Raw genomic sequence first — 22,401 nt, 5'->3', positions numbered from 1 at the left:
CCCCCCCCAACTCTTCCCTCTCTCTTGCTATCTCCTTTCTGGAGGGCTGTTATTGAAGCTGAAAGCCAAACTAAAGCTGTGTGGATGCTGCCATCCTCCTGGGTCATCCAGTGATCCCTTGTATCCATGTGCGCTGCTTCTCCTCACTTTGGCACCAAAAACACCCTCAAACTCCACTAAAATCCCCCTCGACTTTAATTTACTCCCTCTTTCTCTTTGGCTCGTTCTGTGCTACTCCACTAGTTTTCCTGGCTCTAATCTCTCTTATCTTTGATTCCTTCTCTTTCTCTTGCTACTCAGAGGGAATCATGATCAGAGAGAAGATGAAACAAGACCGAGCAGATGTAATACAATCTACAAAGCATGTAAATTTGTTAAAAGGATGATGATACACAGTATAGTATCAGCTCACCTGCCTACAGAGATAGGCCCAGTATTTACACACACACACTGTACACAAAGTGAGATTCCTGAAGAGGTGACAGTTAGTGAGATTGCTCTATGACTTTGGGGCATATATGAGTGAGGGCTTGGTTACAGCCACAGTGAAATCTCATGTATCAAATGCATCACTGTCAGTCACCACATAAACCAGATTGCTTTCCCAGATCACTTTATTTCTCTCCGTCTACATCACCTGATCTGTCTCCCACCTTCACTCTACCTCGCCATATAATGCACACAAATATTTGCTTGGCACTCCTCCAAGTATTCTGTCTTTCTGAACCCCTGGCCTCTCATCTCTAGAAATCTGTTATCCATACCCTTCTTCACAACAGCAAATTCTGACAGCAGGTACGGGTTAGGCGCAGGCCTAAAATAGATTGTCCGGGTCTTCCAATGGAAGCAAAGTCTTGTGAATGCAGCTGTTGGGCTTAAGAGGGGACCCTCGCCTTCCGCCTTTGACTGACAGACAAAAGACGGCTATAGTGACGACTGAATGAACGGCATTCTCGTGTAAAGTATTTAAAAGTTGTTGTAACAGATATGTATTAACCATCTTGCACAGTTTTATATTGGTAAAGAGCTTTTATGGAACTGTCGTCATCAAGGCTGCAGTCAGGAAGTTTTTATTCCAACCAAACATTACAGCAGCTGATTTCACTGATGCTCATTTTTTCCAGCAGACATTAAATTTAATGGGAATTTTGCAGGATTTTGCAAGGACACAAATATAGGCTCCTTTGTAGCACAGAAAGGAGGAAAAACAGTCTGCTGAGCCACTGCGACGGCGGTGTCTACAGAAGGAATCATCGCGGAGAAAATAAAGGAGTTTTAGGTAGTGTTATTCACCATGCCAGTCATGACCTTATTGATTTAGCGTACATACAACAATGCAACAAAGGAAACAGGCAATGGCGAGTATATTTAAGACAGATCAGGGGTTTCCACGGGGTAAACATATATGCAGAAGGAATTTGCAGCTTGAACCAAAGCCTTCTAAAGCCTGTCAATTTCACGGTGGGTTACAAATAAACTACCCTCTGCCAAGCCTTCAACCCTTTCCTCCGACTCCTCATCGTGCACGCCTTCTCTTTTTCTGGTATTAATCAGGTCTTTCCGCCCTCCCCTTCACCAGCTTTCCTGTCATTTGTTTTCGCTCCCTCAAACGTGGATTTCAGACCAGTTGTCCACCAATTTAGCGGAGCTTAAGCAACACCAAATGCCTCAGTCTAAACTATCTGGGACACCTTCGGAACCACCGGCCAGCGGCAGGCCCGTTCAGCTATTTAATGTAATGTTTCCGCAATATAAAGGCACCGTTTGAGTGCTGAGGTTTTTAAAATGGCTGAAGCAAGCTTCTCTGGGCCCCAGACTGACCATTAAAGAGAGGAAAGACCGTATTCAAGAGCCAATGCTATAAAAACTCACAAACTCCAAAAGAACTTCAAAATACGTCGTAGTGTTTGAAAACCCTGGCTGATTTTAGATTTTTTTTTTTTCACATACTATTTTTCACAGAAGGGACCTGTTCTAAACTCCGGGGACCCTGCCGACTTCCAGATGGTTCTCTTCAGTTCAAAACTGTTTTGTGAAACGAGAAAACCTCTCCCCTTCAACTATGTCCCGACACTCATCTAATGTTTCTATTGATTCACGGGGGTATACCCATGGTCATAAAAAAAGAGCTGAACGAATACCCAGAACTGTTTTATATCATGACACAATTCATCATCATATACACACATCTTAAATCCAACACGAGAGCTTTTCGGCTATTTTCTGTTAAGTGAAGGGAAAAGGGCACGGAGAAATAGACAATTATAGATAATGATGAGGTGAGGAGGGACAGAAAGAAAGAGGAACTCCCTTCCTAGGGAATATAAAAGCAGCTCCCTCTGTACTGTAGGCCTCAGCTCAGTCCAGGCGGCTAATTGATGGCAAATAGCTCTACAGCAGTTTCCTTACACACACACGCGCGTGCGCACACTCACACACAAATACACGTCATATATTATATACACATATGCAGTTTCCCTGCGGTTTTCAACACAACTCGTTTGGCAGGAGGGAAGGTCTCGCTCCAGACAGACCCAACCCATAGAGGAAAACACACACACACACACTTATAATATTTAGCACTCATCTCGTATAAGGTAGGACAGTTTAGTAGTCGGGTCATGCTCCTGGGAAGATAAGGCCACATAGGTGCAGGTCTTAGCTGGGTGACGTTTCAGCCATTTCTCCTGCCCAAACCATGATGAGGATAGCACTAGCCTGGCAACCAGGCCTCACATATGGAAACCGTTTAACTCTTATTATTAATAACCGAAAAAAAAAAAAAAAACGTGGGGGGAAAAAAAGCAAACTAATAACACATGCAAGACACTGCCAAGACCCAGCGCGCGAGACAGAGGAAAAACACATACATACATACACAAACAAAGACTGTCTGCCATGTGCACATGCATGCACAAACACGTACACACAAAGAGAAATGCGCACACTCAGAAGTCTATTGGTTAAACAGAAAAACGCAGTCCTAGTCAGTGGCCTGTAAAAGCATTAGCCCGCCTGCCTGCTTCGATGGAAATAAAACTCTTTCATGTTTTTGGTTCAGAGGGTTTTTACACCTGGTTGTGGCTGTAGAGATCGAGATAGACACACCCTAACACCCACCCTTACCACACACACACACACACACACACACACACACACACACACACACACACACAGAGCGGAAGTGGGCAGTACAACAAAGGCTGGCTGCTGTACAATAAGTTTAACTAAACAAGCACAAAATCTTTAACTTCCCCAAATGAGGAGCAGGGTTGGGGTGTGCTATTAAAAAAGGGGAAATGGGGAACTATGTGTGCACGCTAGACTGTGTGATTTAGTAAGAGATGTAGTGAGGCACATTTTTAGGTTAAAATAATACAAAACCAGAAACCAGCCAGAAAGAAAAGGAAATTTCAGCATGAAAAGTCTGCTCATGGCAGTTTTTATGGCTTTCTTTAGTCTTCATCATTCACAAAACATCTGCTTTAATCCATTTCCCTGCTTAACATATTACTTTTTACTAGATTACACAATTTTTATACTTTTCACTTGCAACACTTACAACTATGGCTATTTGTCATGTGTTTCAGTTATGGAAAACTTAACTAGCAAGACAACAAAGGCATTCTTTCTATCAGGTGAAAGGAGGGTGCCGTGCACGGTTCCAGAGCTCAAGAAGAAGGCAAAAAAAGAAAGGGAAAGAGAAGAGCTACATTCCTCTCGTCCTCCCTGTTGACTCTAATCTCTCCTTTAAAATGGCTCACACAAAGGACCAGCACAGACTAGCTAATTAGCAACACTTTAGGCCTCTGCAGCTTTTGTGTGTGTAGTGTGTATATGTGTGTGTTCATTGTGTGCATCCTGGGCTCTCAACTGTTTCCAGGGTAACTGCTTGCCCGGCAGCCTTGCAAGCGTTGCACATTTTGTCTTTACTTTCCTCTTGTTCCCCTCTCAGTGTCCATCTAGTTCTGTAGATTTAAGTAGTAAGAAGTAACAGCACAGAGCGGGCACTTGGACCGGGATAGGAAATGGTAAATGGCCTTTATTTGTATAGCGCTTTACTAGTCCCTAAGGACCCCAAAGCGCTTTACAAATGCACACTGGTGATGGCAAGCTATATTGTAGCCACAGCCACCCTGGGGCGCACTGACAGAGGCGAGGCTGCCGGACACTGGCGCCACCGGACCCTCTGACCACCACCAGTAGGTAACGGGTGAAGTGTCTTGCCCAAGGACACAACGACGAGACTGTCCAAACCGGGGCTCAAACCGGCAACCTTCCGATTACAAGGCGAACTCCCAACTCTTGAGCCACGATCGCCCCAATAGGAGGACCTTATAACACAAGAAGTTCTCCTAGAAGCAAGTCTCATCCTTAGGCACACATCTGGATAGATTATTTTTAGCTAACAAGACCAATCCTGCAACTAAAGAAACGGGGCAAGAGTTAACATTTTAATGACTGCGCGCATAGCATCAGCAGTCAAATTTGATCAAACTGGAGCAAAACATTTTGTGAATATGCATGACTAAAAGGGTTAAAAAGCTGCTTTCTTCACCAATTACTCTTCTACATATGCAGGCAAGAACTTTTATGATCGTGCAGATTTATTTGCGGCTCAATCCAGAGTGTGTAAGTATCAGTTTTTTGGGATCGTCCCACCAAAGTGCTTGTATAAAATGCCATGCTAAGCCAGGTTATGGATACAGCAACCCAAGAAAAACAATACACATTGCCACATTATTTCTATGATACTAAGTAGATTTGTCTGCCGCCACACACGTGAAACATTCATGAACCTTAACTGTGCGCGGCCACCTGTGCAACAACATATTTAACTTACACATTTCCTTGTTTGGGTAAATGAGTGGAGTGCATGGTTGCAGACTAAAGCTGTCCTGTCTTGGTGCCTTATTCCAGATGAACTCTGAAACAGAGCACCTGATCTCATGTCAGTTAAAACCAATTATGTCTGGAGAAGCATCCCCAGACACACGCACACACAAGCTGTTACTAATAATAATGAGGTCTTTCAGCTTTGTTTTGTGACCTGTGACCTTATAACAGCCTTCAGTCACCATGGTGACAGGTTGAGGAGTGGAAGTCCTATTTCACTCAACTTTTTAACCTCCATAAACTGTGTCTGCTGCAGCCCATTCCTCGACGTGTCTTGTGTGCATGTGTGTGTTATTTACCTGACAACACCGCCAGGCCTACCCAGTGTGAGTGCTTTCAAACACTCCCATGGCAACCAAACCCAACCTAACCCCTACAGGTGCCCAGGTATGTGTGAGTATAACACTGTCTCCACAACAGAGACAGGACAAACACACACAAACACACATTTTTTTGTGTGTTCGTGCTGTCTATTTTCATCTCTGGGTCCCTTGACCGGTTGGATCAATCAACCATGACTATGTCCATGCTAGCTCATCTGGTCTGCTGAACCATGTCTACTCTCCGTCTTTTGCTATAGTCCTGTAGCATACTTATGTGGAAGACCGTATTAAGGAGTTTACAGTTTTACAGTACTGCTCAAGTTGATGTGAAAACTGTGGTGAATATTTCTGCTATAATTTCAGAAATGTGCTAAACTATGGTGGATTTTTCCTCTTTAGCTAGAGAATGAGCATGTATTATGAGGAGGTCACGGGGGAGAAATGCAAAAGAACTGAGAGAACAAAAGTGCGAACAAAAAAACAAACTCCGCATTTCAATAGCTTGGCTGGAGAAAGCATTAAAAATTCTTTTATTGACACAAAAAAATACTATTAGAATTAGGTATGTGGAAAAAAAAGAGAAATTTGAGGAGGGGGGGTCAATTGAACACCTTTGAACACTAAAGCTATATTTTGGGTATTGATGCATATTTGTTCTTTAGGTAGATGTTTGTATGCTAATAAGCAAGCACCCAGAAGCTTTAAAGATTTGCAGTAGAGTGCTTCCATATATCCGGATCTCAAAAGATAGTCAGGGTAGCCGATTATATTTGTTGTGTGTTCATATCTTAAATCATCCTGATTATTAAGTATGAAGTACTGGTTAAGACAAAGATTGATTTTCTGAGATCCCAACGAGTAAAGAAAAAGTAAAGAAGTCAAATTCAAGGAAGACACAAAAAGGGTACTGATATTCCTTTTAAGACTCCTAGAGGAAGTAGTTGCTCTATAGGTCTCTTTGTATCAATGCGGTAATAGCAGTCGGTGTTCTGTGATGGTAGGCAACCCTATTTGCCCCTCCTCTGTCTCAGCATGACCTCTGGTGACCTGTGAACCATACTGACCTCCCACATAAAGACGAAGGCCTGGGCAAGACCGAGGGAAAGCTTTTAGGAGGTGACAGCACTCAGGGAGAAGAGTGGGACTGATTTAGTGACCAGAACACATGACAGACAAACAGTTATGGGTTTATGCATGCATGCATGCAGACAGGCAAGAAAAATGCATTGGTATATAAACTGTTGTGCAGATGCACTAAAAAGGAGCTGAATTTGATTATTCCTAATAATCCAGAAACAGTAACTGAAATGATCTTTTCCCATCTACCTTCTCTTTTCAAGTCACCCCTTCACCTCAATCTGCTCTGCACTCCTGACCTGAAATTGAACTCTGTTGAGTGCTGGAGGTCAAACAAGACACAACAGTCCCAGTGACCAACATTCACCTTCCATAATTCAGCAAAGCCTTTTCAGCCAAAGCTAGCGAATCCCATATGGCTCAAAACCTCCCCACCTCCATTCATACGGGCCATAATTACCGAGTCTAGCCAATCTAACAGGAAGCCATACGTTATATGAATCATCCAGCATCTCTCATCATCTGTTAACATGCTCACACACACAGCATTCTCATACATCTGTCCGCAAAGCACTCCCAGCATCAAACCCAAATGTTCACTCTTGAACGTGCACACACACACAATGCACACACACACACACACACACACACAAAACAGCTATCTTTAATCAGTGTTTGTGTATATCTGAGATCTGTATCGGTTCCCCCTGATCTCCAGTCATCACTGCGGCTCCTTAATTACACCCTTCATTAACTCACATCAGCTCTGTGCACGTGTGTAACTTCCTATATGTGTCTGTGTGAGCGTATACGAGAAAGCGAGCGTGACAAAGATCGCTAGTATCCGAGTGTGTGCGAGCGTGCACACGTGCGCAAAACGAGGGAAGCACTGAGGAAAAAATAGAACATGACAAATGGGAGTGGGGATCGAAGCTCCAAACCAATTTCTAAAACTGCCTTTTTCTCAACCAATGTTCCTTTTAAACCCTTGGGGGATGGAGACCACTGCTACAGTCTGCTTCTCACTTTCTATTTGCGCGTAAGAGTGAGTTAAGCACAAGAGAGAGGGGAAAAACTCCTGTCTGGCTGGTTTAGGCAACTGATGAGTAGCCCTGCCAAGAGGAAATGGCACCTTTTTGTCACCATCTCACTCTCTTTCCTACTTTCTTCTCCTCTCTTCCTCTCATCACCAGAAGCGATTAATTGACAGCAATGGGGGGGGGGGGAGAAGAGAGAGACAGAAATGGGTGAGAAGAGAGAGGGGGTGGCAGCAACGTACAGCATAGACTTAAAATCTGCCAAAAACAAGGAAAAAGGTGGTAGGAGAGACTTAAACGGAAGGAGAGAATAGGAGACACCTGGTTCTCGTCAGTGAACCCTCCACCCAGCCACACATACACACACACTTTGAGGTTTGTTAGGATTTATCCTGCTTACATTTCTCTTCTGCTATGCATCATTTCACGTCCACACCCGGCACCTCAACAAACTGCCATACACTCTCCACCGCACTCTCACTTTTCCACCTCGCTCTCCTCTCGCTCTGTAATTCGGCTCATTGTTTTCCCTCCTTGCCCTCCCTTCATCTCTCTCCACGATGATGGGGCAAAACTGGTCTTCACCCCCTTTTCACTTTCTTCCCTCTTTCCTGCTCTGTTCTTTCTGGGGAGGCAGACAGGCCACATTCCACAGGGAGGCCCAGGCGCCCTTTTCTGACACGTCTCAGCATTACACCCCTCCCTCATCCCTCTATTTCTTCTTTCCAGCCCACAAATGCCCCCCACCCCCACCCCACCCCCCTTCTCCGTCCCAGTGCTGCCTCTTCACCCGTCCTTTTACCTTCATTCCTGCTGACTGGTAGTCCCATCTTCCAATTTCTCTTCTCTGTTTATCCCTCATCATTTACTTTCCTATCTTTCTGATTTTCTCTACCTATGACAGACAAAAATAAAAAATAAAAAAATTAGACTCCAAAGACAGAGGCCAGTTTAGAGGTTTGATGGCTGGAGATGGCTGTGATTTCTCTCAGGTTCCCAAGAGGCCCAAGGAAAAGATGGCTTTGTGTTCTGACAACACTGAGCTGTCAGGATCCCAGTATGTCAGTGTGTATATCTTTTCTGCTCCAGTGCGCATTGGCAACGCTGGTCTACACTATAGCTTCAGGTGAGAGACTCAAGCGTGGAGATAAAAGGAGGAAAGGGAGCAGGAGGTATGTCCATGAGATTTAGGTAGCGTCTTAAGTTAAAGAAAATGTATGCATGTATATATATATATATATACATATATATATATACCATTATTTTACAATCAAGTCTGAATATGAAAGGACGAAAATCAAAAGACCAGTACAGACTAAAAAGTTAGAAATCCTAAATTGAAATCTAAAGCTAAGACATTTTCCTTCTAGTTTTTAAAGACTGACTATGAAATAAATAAATCTAATAAAACTTAGTAAAGTCGTATGAAAATGTCTTAAAATAAGTATAATGTTCTCTTTTAACCTCCTAAGACCCAAACTCTTCCACGGCATGCATTTTTAATTTCTCTTTGATATTTGGGCATATTGGGGCCCGATGAATGTAAAAACAAAGAATTACCAGATTATTATTTTTTTACCTTATTTTTGTTTTTAAGAAAAATAAGAGCCACATATGAGGATATTCATTTAAAATTTTGATAGAACAGTAGCAGTATAATGTACTCGTAAGTGGATATCAGGCCCATGTAGAGCAAAATTGAGTATTTTGGTCTAAATGCCCCAAAATGTGATGTCCGCATATGTAGACGGCAGGTCCTAGGAGGTTAAATAACAAAATTCACTCTTATCACTCTTAATAAAAGTTAGGATGCAACAACAAAAATAACATCTTAACTCCTGCTGCATTTAAACTACATATAGTATATTTTAATATTTTCTAAGATCTTTCATTTAAACATGGATAAAATATTAATAATAACAAAGTTTAAAAAATAAAACAGATGAAAGATAAAAGATAAACTTAAAAAACTCAGCTCCTATCAAAGAAATAAACACTCCAAGGTGCTTTAATCTTACCCAGGGAGTGAGGCAACGAGAGCGGAGAGTTTGGGAGGTGTGTGATGTGAAGGGAAACAAAGGCTTGTGATATTTCGAAGGGCTGAAGGTGGCACGCAAGCTTGTAAATGTACGCGTGAATCTTAAGTCAGTGAAAAGACACGGTACAGGTGATTCTAATAGCATTTTAAGCAGACACATGTTTAAGAGTCCTCAACATAATCGCATGTATGCAAAAACTACGCCTCACAATCCAAAATGCATTGCTGTGAAACACCCATAAATCAAGTAAAAAAGAACACAATGGTTCCAGACGGAAAAAAAAACAAACATGTACAGCACAGGAAGACCACACCTTTAACTCTTAACAAGTCAACTTCGCGAGAATCGAGTTAAACTAAAAAAAAAAAAGCTGTTCATAAAGAACTACCACAATGCAAATTTACAGTCACATATGTGGATGTAACATTTTTGTGAGGTGAGCGTTGGGATCTGGAGGAAAGGTTGTGCTTGTCTTTCATGGTCCATAGTGGCTGGGGTGGGGGGGTGGGGGGTTAGTACAGCAAAAGAGAGGAAGAGAAAAAGATGGAAAGAGAGAGGGAGCTATGTTTGTGGTTGGTAACCCGCTCGAGAGAGGAAATACCAGGGTTCACGCACACATACACACACCTATATACACACACAGGTGCAAAAACATAGAGAGCATAGACACGTCCAAGAGAATAAAGACCTGCTTTGTATGAGCTACAGGTTTGGTGTTTAAATGTGTGCATTTGTGCGTGGCAGTGTGTGTCTCTCTGTGTGTGTGTGTGTGTGTGTGTGTGTCCTCGGCTGAAGGTTGCTGAGGAAGCAGGGTGAGGATGCAGTCATGGGAAGGAGGAGGGAGGGCAGGACAGGAGTGAAGGGCTTCGAGTGTTCTTCATTCACCTAAGGCTCCATCATTATAATTAGGGGGGAATAATTTTAGCAGCAGGGAGGAAACCCTGATTTTTTTGCCCCCCCTGGGTTTCCTCACTAGAAAGAACCCAGAAACCCACACTGACCCTCTGTGACGGGCAAACATACAAAGCATGCATAAAAAAATAAACAGGAGGACAAAAATGTGTTCTATCTATTAATCTACTCAATAAAGAAAACGCCTCAACATTTACTGAAAAACGTGAATCACTAAGTTTCCACCATTAGATCATTAGACGACAGCATGGCGGACATTTTTGAGTATTTACGGACAAATGACTAGTGTAGAGACCTTTATATGAAAAAAAAGTTGTGAAATTCTGTGTGTGTGTGTGTGTGTGTTTGTAAGTTTGTAGTACGTGTAAAGGTCCAGGGTCCTTCAGACAGTAATCAGTAGAGAGTTATGTGGATTCTGAGGGGAATGAGAAATAAAATTTTCATCCAAGAAGTTCCGGGAAAAGTTTGGAAATTCCATTTGACGCAGTGGCCAGTGTGTGTGTGTGTGTGTGTGTGTGTGTGTGTGTGTGTGTGTGTCTGTGTGTGAGAGAGAGAGAGAGCGAGAAAGACAGAAGAAGAACAGCATAACTCCAGACGTTATCCGAGTGCTATATGGAGTGTGTCATGTCATAAAAATAAGAATGTGAAATGTACACACACACAGAGCTTACCTACAATAGCTCATTCTTCCCTGTTTTCTTCTTCAGGATTGTGAGGACTGTGTAAATATCCATCACTGGGAATCTCACGAGTAGGAATTAATGCGGGGAACTGTGTCCCAGTGGAATTATTTGGCACATTACGAAGAGTGGCTAATTAAAGCAACGACCAGCCAACCTGTCAGAGCTTTTCACTGTTCGCACACACAAAGCTAACTATTACTGTGTGGCCAATCGAGTGCTGTCACATCTGTACGTTATGCAATGACCTCACGTGTACATGCTGCTTCATACGATGTGCCATATATACAATCACGAGTTGCACAAGGGTTGCAAAACAAGTCTCATGAGTACATACAGACAGGTGGAAACACAGTGCAAAAAGCATGCATTACACCCATAGGGAGACCCCACAAAGGCCTAAAAACAACATGCACACACATATATGCAACACTAAAGCACACACCTGTTGCTGTTGCAGGTGGAGTAAGTCAACTGGGCTGATCTCTCCATTGGTGTCTCCGTTGGACCCACCCTCTCTACCGCCCCCTCCATCCGACTGGCTACTGAGGCTGCTGACTCCGTTCTGGTTGGACGGCGTCGTACGAATGGTCTCAGAGGCTGATTCCACCATCATCACTGGCACCTGAGGACAGAAGGGCGTGTCACAGGTTGAACAAAACTGACCTGGGCAGTTTCAGCTCTTATCTGATAGAACGGATCAAGTTGGGAAACTAAAGTTATGCTGAAGGAGAGAGAGAGAGAACAGTGTGCGTATATGTGCATATACACTTTCCTTTCTAAAAAGGGCTCGCGGTCATGCACAAACCTGCCCAAGAGGCCACAAAGCAACACCTAAAGCAGACACTTTTTTTGTGTGTGTCTCCATGTAAATGTGTGTGTCTCTGAGCATACACAATGGATTAGGATCACATGTGCAGCAAATCTAAACTGACAAGTCTGTTAATACTCTGCTATATAGTTAAATAACACACACATTTCTCCAATAATCAGAGGTGGCATGTGTGCGCTGTGTGTGAGACATGAGCTGGTTGCTCTTTGAGAAAGATCTGTTTGATGCACCTTCAGAGGGCCTCTCTAATTAGAGCGTGTTCCTTCCACAAAACCCGACAAAACGAGCCGTTCCTGGATGTGTTGTTGTTTTTGAGAAACAACGCCTCGCAAACACACAGGCGCATTTGCCATCGTTAGGAGCTCGAGCGTGGGAGAGAGGAGACACAGAGACACACACTCTGCGTGCGCCGAACACACACAAGCTCAGCTAATACAAAACAAAACAAACCTTCACACAAGCACGCAGGCTGTGAACTCCTAATGACAAGCTCAATCTCGTCTTTCTGCCTCATCCAGTTTTAGAAATTAACACACACAGACACACACAAACATGCAAGTGCACACTTTAAAAGGGGAAAGTTCTCTTTGCTTTTACTTCAGCATTCCGGAGTGGGTACACAAAACGCCATCGAGGCATTCTACCTGCCGTCTGCGTCTGTGTGCGCGCGTGTAACGCATGTGTGTGTTGTTTCAGAGGCGTACAACCCATGCCTTCTGGGGAAACAATAAAAGCTATTTCATGGGAGAATCTAACTTTTCTTTTCCTCTGAGGCAAGAGTAGGTGAAGATGAGTGTGTGTGTGCATATTTTTTTTTCTCTCTGACAGCAGGTGAGGGTGAGAAATCGCTGGTGGCTTTGTTAATGGAATGCTGCCAAATGTTTGCTGGGGGATAGGGACCTTAGCATGTTTGTGTGCATGTAGGGGGAGGTTACAAGTGTGTGCAGGTGGATGGGCTTGTTAAATGGTCAGTTCTCTCAAATCATACTCCCCCCCAAAAAAACAAAACAAAACAGGTTTTCTCATTGATGAGGTCTCCAGCCCTGCTGATAGTCTGGTTCCACTTTTAAAGGTTTTGCAAAACCCGGATATAAATTTTCCGCTCTTTTGTGTCAGTTCCACTCTATATCACTTTTTTTTCTGGGGATAGAATCAAAAGTATTGGAGGCAAGCGTCTCAAGGCCTTAGAACGTGGAAATAAATCCATGCAAGCTATCAGTGCCACTTAAGCGCACCGGGCGAACGTGGATCATCGAGGAATTCTATGAGAAGGATTCAGAATGTCTTCGTTTATATGAAAACCTCTCTCTCCGGTTTCAGTCCCAGACGAGCTACTGTTTGGCCACTGTGGCGAGACCATTTTTTGCCATACGGATTATTATTTTTTAAAATATTGCGAGCGAAACCTTTAAAAGTACAAGGTGCTTACTGACATATTTCACCAGTTCGAGACTCTTCCCTAACAAGCAGCGCCATTCGAGAGCCACAAATCACACTGCAGTATTTTTCCTCCCCATTAACTCTCCCCTGTCTCCCTCCTGGCACCCATCCGCCTGTGAAGTTAAGAGTGAGAAGTAGAGCGTTATTGTGACATTTAAAGCTAGTCACTTAATCTCCAACCTCACTCCTCTCCTCAGTGCGCTCTCTCGCTCTCTTTTTCATTGTCCCACCCCCACCCCAACCCCTCATCTCCTCCCGCCTTCATCCAGACCCCTGCTAGGTCAAACTACTCCCTGAGGTAATATTATGAAGCAAGGCATAGTGCTGAGTGATCAACAGATCTCGCCGCACAGTCCACTGACTTTGCACTGCGGTAGAAAACTCCTCACATCATCACACATTTCACTACGCATGAATCACCGGTCTGCTATCTATCCCACACTATATTGTGCCATGCCGTAATGTACTGTAGACCCATCTGCTTTTTACTCTTTCTCATTGACCTTATTAGCAATGAGGGGAAGAGAGATAAAGACAGACAGAGAGATGGAGCTTGCAGGTGGACAAGGACCTAATGGGAAAGTGGGAAGTGTTTAAAGCTGCAAGCACATGCCTTGTCTTTTACACACACACACACACACACACACACACACACACACACACACACACACACACACACACACACACACAGGCCAGTGTGGTGGTATGCCCATCTAAAGGGTGTGTACTCTGTCATATCCTGTAATGGGTGTATATAAGTTGGTGTAATGGAGGTCGGGAAAAAGGCAGGGGCATAAATCTACCCTGAAGTCTTTGATTAGGGTTATGATACACACACACACAGACACACACGATTTTTACATTTAAGTGTTTCTGGCAGCGAAGAGGAGCTGCCCGTGCAAAGGCCTGCCTCAGCCCGCTACCCCGCTCTCAATCTGCGCCTCTTTCTTGCTCTCTCAATCTCGCTACATACTCAGACCCTCTCTTGCTGAACCCCTGACCTGAGAGTGTGTGGGGAGAGACATTCCCACTACCCCGAGGGGACTGAGCAAGGGAGGGCGGAGTGCAGATCAGAGAGATAAAGAATGTGTTTGGAAGAGAGGGAAATAAAAGGCCTCTTTTGCCTTTTAATTGGGATGGAGAAGAGAAGGAGGGTAATGGGACTCAACATGTTTCTGATGACTCTGGCGTATACGTGAGTGTTTGTGTGTGTTTGTCTAAGAGGCTGACACCTACCTTTGTACTGTAATGGATTAGCTCACTGCGAACGCTTGGTGCATGTGTTTATGTGTGCGTCTGGTGAGATTGATGAGCCGAGAGGCGTTGGGACGAGTCTTGTTGCAACACGTACTGTAGCTTGTTCAGATGTTCCCAAAAACACAGCATTAATAATAATGATCAGAACAAAAAACTCTCACTCTGTTTCCTCCCATTGCTCTGGGTGTGTGAAGTTCAAACAAGCCGAGCCAAATGCCCAGTAAGCTGGCTCACCGCGGCTGACTCCCAGGCTTTGTCTGTGGTATTTGCTCTGTCAGATTCCTCCTGGTCACTGCTCATCAGGAACTTTGTAAAGCCGGACCAGTTTCACTTTCTGCGAATGCATGTGTGTTTGTGCGAGACGGGGGAGAGATTTGTGTACGGCGTGCATTTATGTGTGCATCTGTGTTTACAGCAGCTTAGTGAGATAATAAGTCTTTATCATGTTATGCCTCATGTGGGAATATTTCCTGCACTCCCAGAACGCCTGTTCTGTTTCCTCCGCCTTGCATCAGCTCACAGGAACGCTGCTTATTAGGCAAAGAACTGAGGGAATAAGAGTGGGAGGGAGAGTGAGTGGAGGAGGGAGGGGGTAAGGGGGAAAAATGTCTGTACCAGTATCTACACTCCATCATCTATCTACTTTCATCTGACTCTTGAATTATCTCTCCTGCTCTCTTCATGCCGTCTTTCTCCCTCTGGTTATGCCTGGCAACTAGTGGCAGGTTCAACCCTGGAAAACATTAAAGTTTTCACCCTGAAATAGAACCCACATAGGTTATGTCTATGATCTCTGATAGTTCAATCAATATTTGTGAGCAAGTGAGACCGTCTTCTGAAGACAGTATCTGAGGAGCCACAGCTCTAACCTGTTTTGTAATCAGGAATCTCAATTCAGAGTTGACAAAGAGCGGCTCTGTGGATGCACAAAATATCTGGTTAACTGTTACAACTGCGAGGACTTTACTTCATTACAAATGACAGTCTCGGAGGAAGGAATGGGAATTGCAGTCGTTATTGTCACTCTGTCCAGAGAACGTCCTATTTACTGTCACTGGGGAAAGCTAAAGGATTTGTCTCCTGAAAACATTACAAAGAGCCTAAGCTGCTCTACATTTGCGCTTTGACAAGGACAGGAACACTGTCATGCAAAGACAGATCATGATTTAGTAAACACTTACACGCCCATATTCTCACACTCTCACCCAACAAGCTGTCAGACTCCGGTGCTAAATAAACTGTGACACTATCCCCGAGGGAATCTGATTTAACCCCAAACGCCAGAACAAATCCAACTATCAGATCTGGCCACTTATGTCTTCATAAATCCATTTGTTGGTTAATGAGTGAGAAACACAACCCGAAGCACTGAGCAAATTGTACTTATATGTACAATGACATACTCTGCTGTTGGGTGTAAAACAATAGAAAGAAATGAAAAGCAATAAGTAGATATATTTGCTTTAATAAATAAAGCAGTGACTATTGGAGGAGTTCTACAACATCTTGCTATCAAAGCACCTAACGCTTTACCTTTTTACACAAGCAAATGACTATTTAACCAATGAGGCTACCGTGTGCGTGTCAGCACATGCTTAGCAGACTTGTTAAGAACAGTCACTCTAAAGTCAGTTAAACTAATTACTGTCAACAGAGCATGCATTGTTGTGAAGCATATTCATAGTGCTAACTATATTTGCCTTATTTCACTGCTTATTAACAAAATGTTACCAGTTCTCTGTCAAGACACCGAATTGCTTTGTTGCATTCAGTTTAATCCAAAAATATTCACCTAGCCTCTGTGGATGTTTCAGAGATCTTAAGCTGTCTTCTCCTTCTATCCTTGAGAAGAAAGCGAAAGAAGAGAATGAGAGGAAGAGGAATAGGAGGGATATCTGTGTGGCATTTCTGAGCTGACGTGTATTAGTTTCAATAAAAAAAAAGAATGAGGTCAAAGGTGAAGTGAGGAAATAACACACTACATTCACACACAGGCACAAAAGAAAAACAAAAAAACGTGTCCGCATAAACCAGACATATACCAGCCAGGTAGACTTCAGCAGAGAGCTAAAGCTAGCAGCTGCTAGCAGCACTGCTCCGGGCTACTTTGGCTGTCAGCCAGCGCTAACAGGTTGGCTAACAGCAAAAGGGCTAATGCTAGATGTCTGCGGCTGCCCTGGCCCTGCTCCAGTGCTAACAGGTGAACTCCATTATCCCAGACAGATAGTCAGTCAGATGTGGGCCAATATCTACTACCGGCTGGCTGGCTGACTGACTGGCTTCAAAGAGCATCATCAACCCAGAAAGAGGAGCTAGCAGCACTGGCCTGTACTCTGACCTCCACTGTGCTGTGCAGCTGGCTAATGAAGAAGCCGGTGCTTTTGTTAGGGAGTGGAGAGAAGAAGAGAGGGGGCTCAGAGTGCAGATGATAAGAAAATCCCTCACTATGAAAACACGAGGAGTTTTTCTATACTTCTGCAGGACTGTCTGCCATATGGTGTTTAGTTTGGGTAAGCATTTAATAGCACTTTTGCGTGTGCATGTGTCTCTGCACATGCATGTGCGCCTTTCTGTGTACTGTTGTAGAGTATGTATGCTAACTTGCAGTATGCTTTTTGCCTCTTCTATCTATTGTGCATGTCTATGTTTGCATGCTGTGTGAATTGTGTGTCTTCTTGCCCTCCTGCAGTTCTCAGAAGACAAAGTCCCTGTTTACAGAGCCCATAAAGATTAGCCTCCCTCGGTCAGGTGGGTTCTGGAGCCATAGGTAAACACACAGCACATTCCGCACCGATGAGATCGCTCCGTATGTGTGTATGACCGGGGCAAACATACACTCCTGCCTTCACCTCGACCCTTCTTTTAGAGTGCAGTAAGTGATTTACCAGCTTGGAGACTGCTGTCTGTTCACAATACTGGAAACAAAGATACACACATACATAAACGCACCACACACACAAATATTTGTAGAAAGCATGGGCTTCATGCACACCTCATTTATCTCAGCCTAAGATCACGGGTTGTACATTCCTAAAGAGGTAAAACTTGTGCACGTGCATTTTCATGTGCCCATTTGCCAGTTGAAAATCCCCCCGTGATCATGAAGGTACAAAATCCCAGATTTTACCTTCATCTCTTCCCTCTGTCTTGAGAGGTAATGGAGGCTGAGGGTCAGGCTAATACGGTTCACACAAATATTACTCAGATTGTACTTAACATGGTGGAACAGAGGTGAAGAGGGCGGTGGAGGAATGCAGGGCAAGGAAAGGAGCTTTTTTGAAAAAGGCGATGTGCCTTTATTTGGATCTGAAACCAGCTAGAGCGCCGCGGAGCAATTAGCAGCTCTGTCCTACGAGAGCTCTTTATTAGAATGACCTTCACTGTGAAGGGGGAGGGAGGGGTGAGGGGTGCAGAGAGGGACAAAGAAAGAGAGAGGCAGAGAAATTTTTTTGAGGAATACGGATGAAGGGTGTCAGCTGGGACACAGTCACATGACATGAAGGTGAAACAGATGAGTAAACTGAGACGTAAGTATGTTGAGATTTACATATTTGGGCCACAGAAGTGACACGTAAACAGTATGCGATGTGGTCAGTGTGACCTAATATGCAACCCTTAATGTTAGAATTCAAATGCGCACATTCTAACACAATTTCAGTCTTCAGTCTTTTCAAATTTGATAAGACAAATATGCCCGTACATTCGTGTGCGTGTGTGTGTGTAAAAAGTGGAATTTCATTTGCTTAATATGTAGAAAAACCTGACACCGATATCCTCCACTTTCACTGAATAAATTACCAAGTACCTAATTTCAATCAAATGGGACGTTTTATGTTTTATGGCGTGAAAAGGCAAAATTGTGGAGGAAACAGAAAGAGGAAGCGTGACGCGTACGTGTGTCGTAGTAGCCTTTAGGTGAGGCGAAATTTCATTTACGATCAAAAATTTGCATTGAAAGGAAGATAAAGTGAAAAGATTTAATATTAGCGTAAAATGGGGGAAGAGCAACCTACAATAATAAAGGGTTATGATGGATTATTCGAAGAAAAAAAATAGTGGTGTATAAAATATAAATAAATAAATATCAAAGTGGACATGATATAATTTTGTACATCGGCTTTCAAGTCGGGCACTTTGCATTTCCTAGTTAATTAATAGATTGGATCGGAACGAGTTTAATCAAATATAATTGAATAAGTCCACAGTAAAAACAGGCCAGACTTTAAAGGAGACATGCAGAGAAAATGATAGCATGTCCAGTTTTCAAATTAATTGGATTTTAGTACTTTTGAACTTGGTCCAAGCTGCTACAGACTAAATTAACTCACATTCTATCCAAAAGTGCTAAAACAAGATGATATCCCTGAGCATTCAGAGCACTCACACAACTTCTTGTGCCCCCCCTTTTTAGAAAATAAAAATAAAAACCAACAGTGCTGCAAACCAATGAAAGTCTGTAATGTATTGCATGTTATTGTTAGTTTTTCTGTTCTTCTCGCTCTTTTCTCCTGACTTTTGTCTTACAGGCCACAACTAAAATATTAATCATTTCTCAGGCAGTTCTCATTGTATTAAAAAATGTCTCCTTTATAATTTATCAGAGAAAGAAAAATCTTTGTTATAGTGACAAGCATGCTAATTAATAGAAGTAGAAGGAACACTGAGAGAAGTAATACTAATTTGGTACATGCTAATATTAATAGAATAATTTATGGCACAGTATAAATAAATTAATAGAGTAATTCGTTTGAAAAGGGGATGCCTTCAATTCAATTTAGGAGAAAAGAGTAAAAAAAAGAAGTCTGCCTCTTGGACAAGGACATTAATAGCTGTGCTCTATCACCAGAACAGAAAAGGAAGAGACAAAACTAAACACGCACAGTTCACTTTTAAAACGCATCAATATTTCAGTCAGCTGATGAAAATTGGATGAGCAACACTTGTATTTGCTGCCTTGTTATTTTCATTTGCTGTTTAAGGACTTTTGGAGTTGTGCAGAATCTGCAAAAGGCATCTACATGCATTTATTTGCCCCCCCCCCCCATTTTTTTTCTTTAAATGAACTCTTCTCATTGGCTTTATGTAAACTAACAGCTGTGTGCCAGGCAGTGGGCAAGAGACGCAGGGAAATAGAGGGAGTAACAAAGACTGAGAGTGAGTGAAGTGGACTGGGTCATTACCATCCTTATTACTCCTCATTAAAATACACCCATCACAAAGACATTCTTCTGAGTGTGTGTGTGTGTGTTGCGCGTGCGGGCCTACGTGTGCGCCCGCACGCCGCCGTGACCGAGCATACACGCGTGCACGCTCGTTTCTGGCGCTCCTGATGTGCACGTGTGCGTTCGTATGCAAAAGTGACAAAAAAAGAACAATATAATTGGAGAAATGTACGCAGTAATAATAGGTATTCACAAAATGATAATTCATATTAAACAGGGTGCACAAAGTCAGCCTCATTTGCATGTTTTAGATTATATGCATTTCAAAAGTAATTTCCGCAGGGCATATGAATGACATTAATTCCCGGGCGGGTTCTGCTATAGACCTCAAACTATCAAACACTCAAACATTTAACAGATGAAAAAAAAGAGGGAGCTAGTGCCTTGGCAGGGGAGATTTCAAGGTTAAAGTGTTTGAATGTGAATTTTTAAACTTCTGTCTTGGTTTGTTTAAAGTTGCTCTAAAGCTAGACTAAGAATTCCATTAATTCGGAGACTTTGGTTTTTTTTTGCTACTCAGCTGTATGCGCGCATAAGTGTGTGTTGGGTGCGTGGGTATGTGTGTGTTTCCTGTAACAACCCGAGAAAGACACCTTCCCTCCTAATCCACCACCATTTCCTCAGCAATAAGCCAGAATTGGTCTGACTCACTTTGTGAGTCATGTGCTTTTTTTCACTCCAGAGGCAGAGTAGCACGATCCAACAGAGAGAAAGAAAGTCAGAGCTGCGATAGCCCACATCAACTGACCCCGACCGATGGGGGGGGGGTGATGAAATGGATGTGAAGAAGGATGTGGCGAGGGAGGGGATAGGGACAATGGGAAGAGCAGGGAGCAGGACAGGGAGACAGAGGGTTCCCTCTCCTCATCTGCTCATGCCGAGAGGAAGACCCCGGGGCAGGAAACAGGCTGGATGAATGTGTGATTCCAGTGGAAAACTCTGGATGCCACGGACAGCATTCTTCTCTTATTAGGGAATCTGGTCTGCAGCCACATTATAGCGCTTGTCTCATTACTGCCTATGAGCATTTCTATCAGACACACTCACTGGGCGCGCACACACAGAAACACACACCATCAAGATGTTCCCCACCTGTTATTCTCACAATGTCTTGGCGAACACACAAAGTCATAACTCGGGAAGAGGGGAAAAGAGTAAAAGGAAGAAAAAAAAAACGAAAGCGTGTAGGAAAAAAAAAGAAAGCTAAAGGGCTCAGCATGTCTGTGTCTTGTTTGTGGTTTGTCTTCATCTGTAAACAGAGCTGCTGCTGTGAGTATGTTAGCATGTCATTATCTCATTAAGAATTGAGGGCTTCTGTGCGAAGGATTCTACTGTTTTGTTTGTGAGCGTTCAGCGACTGATGTTGTACAAACACAACAACCGCAAAACACACATATCCTACAGTGCAGACACACGGGGACGCGAGGAGACGGTGGCAAAGACTCGCATATAAAAACACACGTAAACACGGCTCCCGTCAATGTGTCTCAATCTGGAAATGTGCAGATTTTAAAGAAATAAAAAAGAGGGGCCAATTTGCGGTGCACTATGACTAGAAAGACTTCATAGAGTAAAGAGGAGGGGGTACATCTAGGGTCAATAAAAGTGGGCTAATTGGGGCCTGGGAAACATGTTTGTTTTTTTCACTTGTTCTCTCCCCCCCCCTTCTTTCTTTCTTTTCCCTCCAGCCAGTCACGGCAGATCTGTTAATCTGAGAAGGACGAGTGGAGAAAGCAAAGAGGATTACATTCAATAAGACATTAAATGTTGCTCACACATGCACGTATGCGGACCGATTTAACATGCCATAAGGCAGCCGTAGGGTGTATGTATTGACCAAGATCTGTCTGTCTTAACCGATGACCAACGGGATGCAGGGCTCTCCGCTGGTCCACTCTGCTTCATCAATACTCCGCTGCTCAGTCTATTCAGCAGCAAAGAGCTTTCCTACGGCTGCAGTTCAACACAGGATCAATGTTATGAGCAATGCAGGCAAACTGCTGCTAAACAGATCGGCCCCTGCCTCGAAAGGCCCGCCACAGGACCAGCTCCCCCTATGCTTAGATCGTTCCACTAATGGAGCTCTCCGCCGGGGCCCCCAAGGGCCCCTAACCACTAAACAGGCCCCCAGGGAATCATCCCCCCTTCTCTCCCTCCTGTCATCTCCAAATCCCTCAATCATTTCTCCATCCGCATGGTTGTATTGACCTACACCTCTTTAATCAGGACCGCTTACTTGTCCTTCTGCAAAACTGTGTGTTCACACTCAAATGTGGAGTCTATGTATTTCAACTGCTGAGAGGAAAAGTCAAGCATGACTGTTTCAGGAAGTGAAAAAGAAGGGGGAGGGAAAAATCCCTCTCTCTCTCACTCACTCTCCCCCTTGAATGTTTCTGGGATCCCTCGCTACATGACTCCCGACTAGTCATTCTCCTGCATTTGTCTTCTGTAATAACACTGAAAATAGCAAGAGATGAAAAAAAGAGCAATGGAAAGAACCTGCATATTTGTCATTTCCGATTGTTTACCTTTTTCACGGCAAATTGACTTTTACATCTCCTGTTACTGGAAGCTCTCTGGGCTCGACTGCCAGGGCTGTCTGGCTCTGGCCTCGGCTGCCAAGCCCGTCTCTGGGCTTTATGACCTGGCTCTAGGGAGGACTTTTAAGGCTTTCAACTCACAAGTC

The 22,401-nt window shown here is 43.6% G+C and overlaps 1 protein-coding gene across 2 annotated transcripts in view; it reads right to left on the bottom strand.

The window, feature by feature from the left end:
- foxp4 (forkhead box P4) overlaps positions 1-22,401 on the bottom strand; it is a 93,545-nt gene that overhangs the window by 48,579 nt on the left and 22,565 nt on the right. For both annotated transcript variants that reach the window (XM_005924689.3, XM_005924688.3), the window contains exon 2: positions 11,410-11,589. In XM_005924689.3, the coding sequence (XP_005924751.1) occupies positions 11,410-11,580 (171 nt within the window). In that variant the 5' untranslated portion in view covers positions 11,581-11,589. The remainder of the gene's footprint in view (positions 1-11,409; positions 11,590-22,401) is intronic.

This window comes from Haplochromis burtoni, unplaced genomic scaffold (genome assembly GCF_018398535.1).
Source record: "Haplochromis burtoni strain Fernald_Lab_line unplaced genomic scaffold, NCSU_Asbu1 Contig_79, whole genome shotgun sequence".
Taxonomy (NCBI): domain Eukaryota; kingdom Metazoa; phylum Chordata; class Actinopteri; order Cichliformes; family Cichlidae; genus Haplochromis; species Haplochromis burtoni.
The sequence above is the reverse complement of the archived record's forward strand: the minus strand, read 5'-3'. Positions and strand labels throughout refer to the sequence as shown.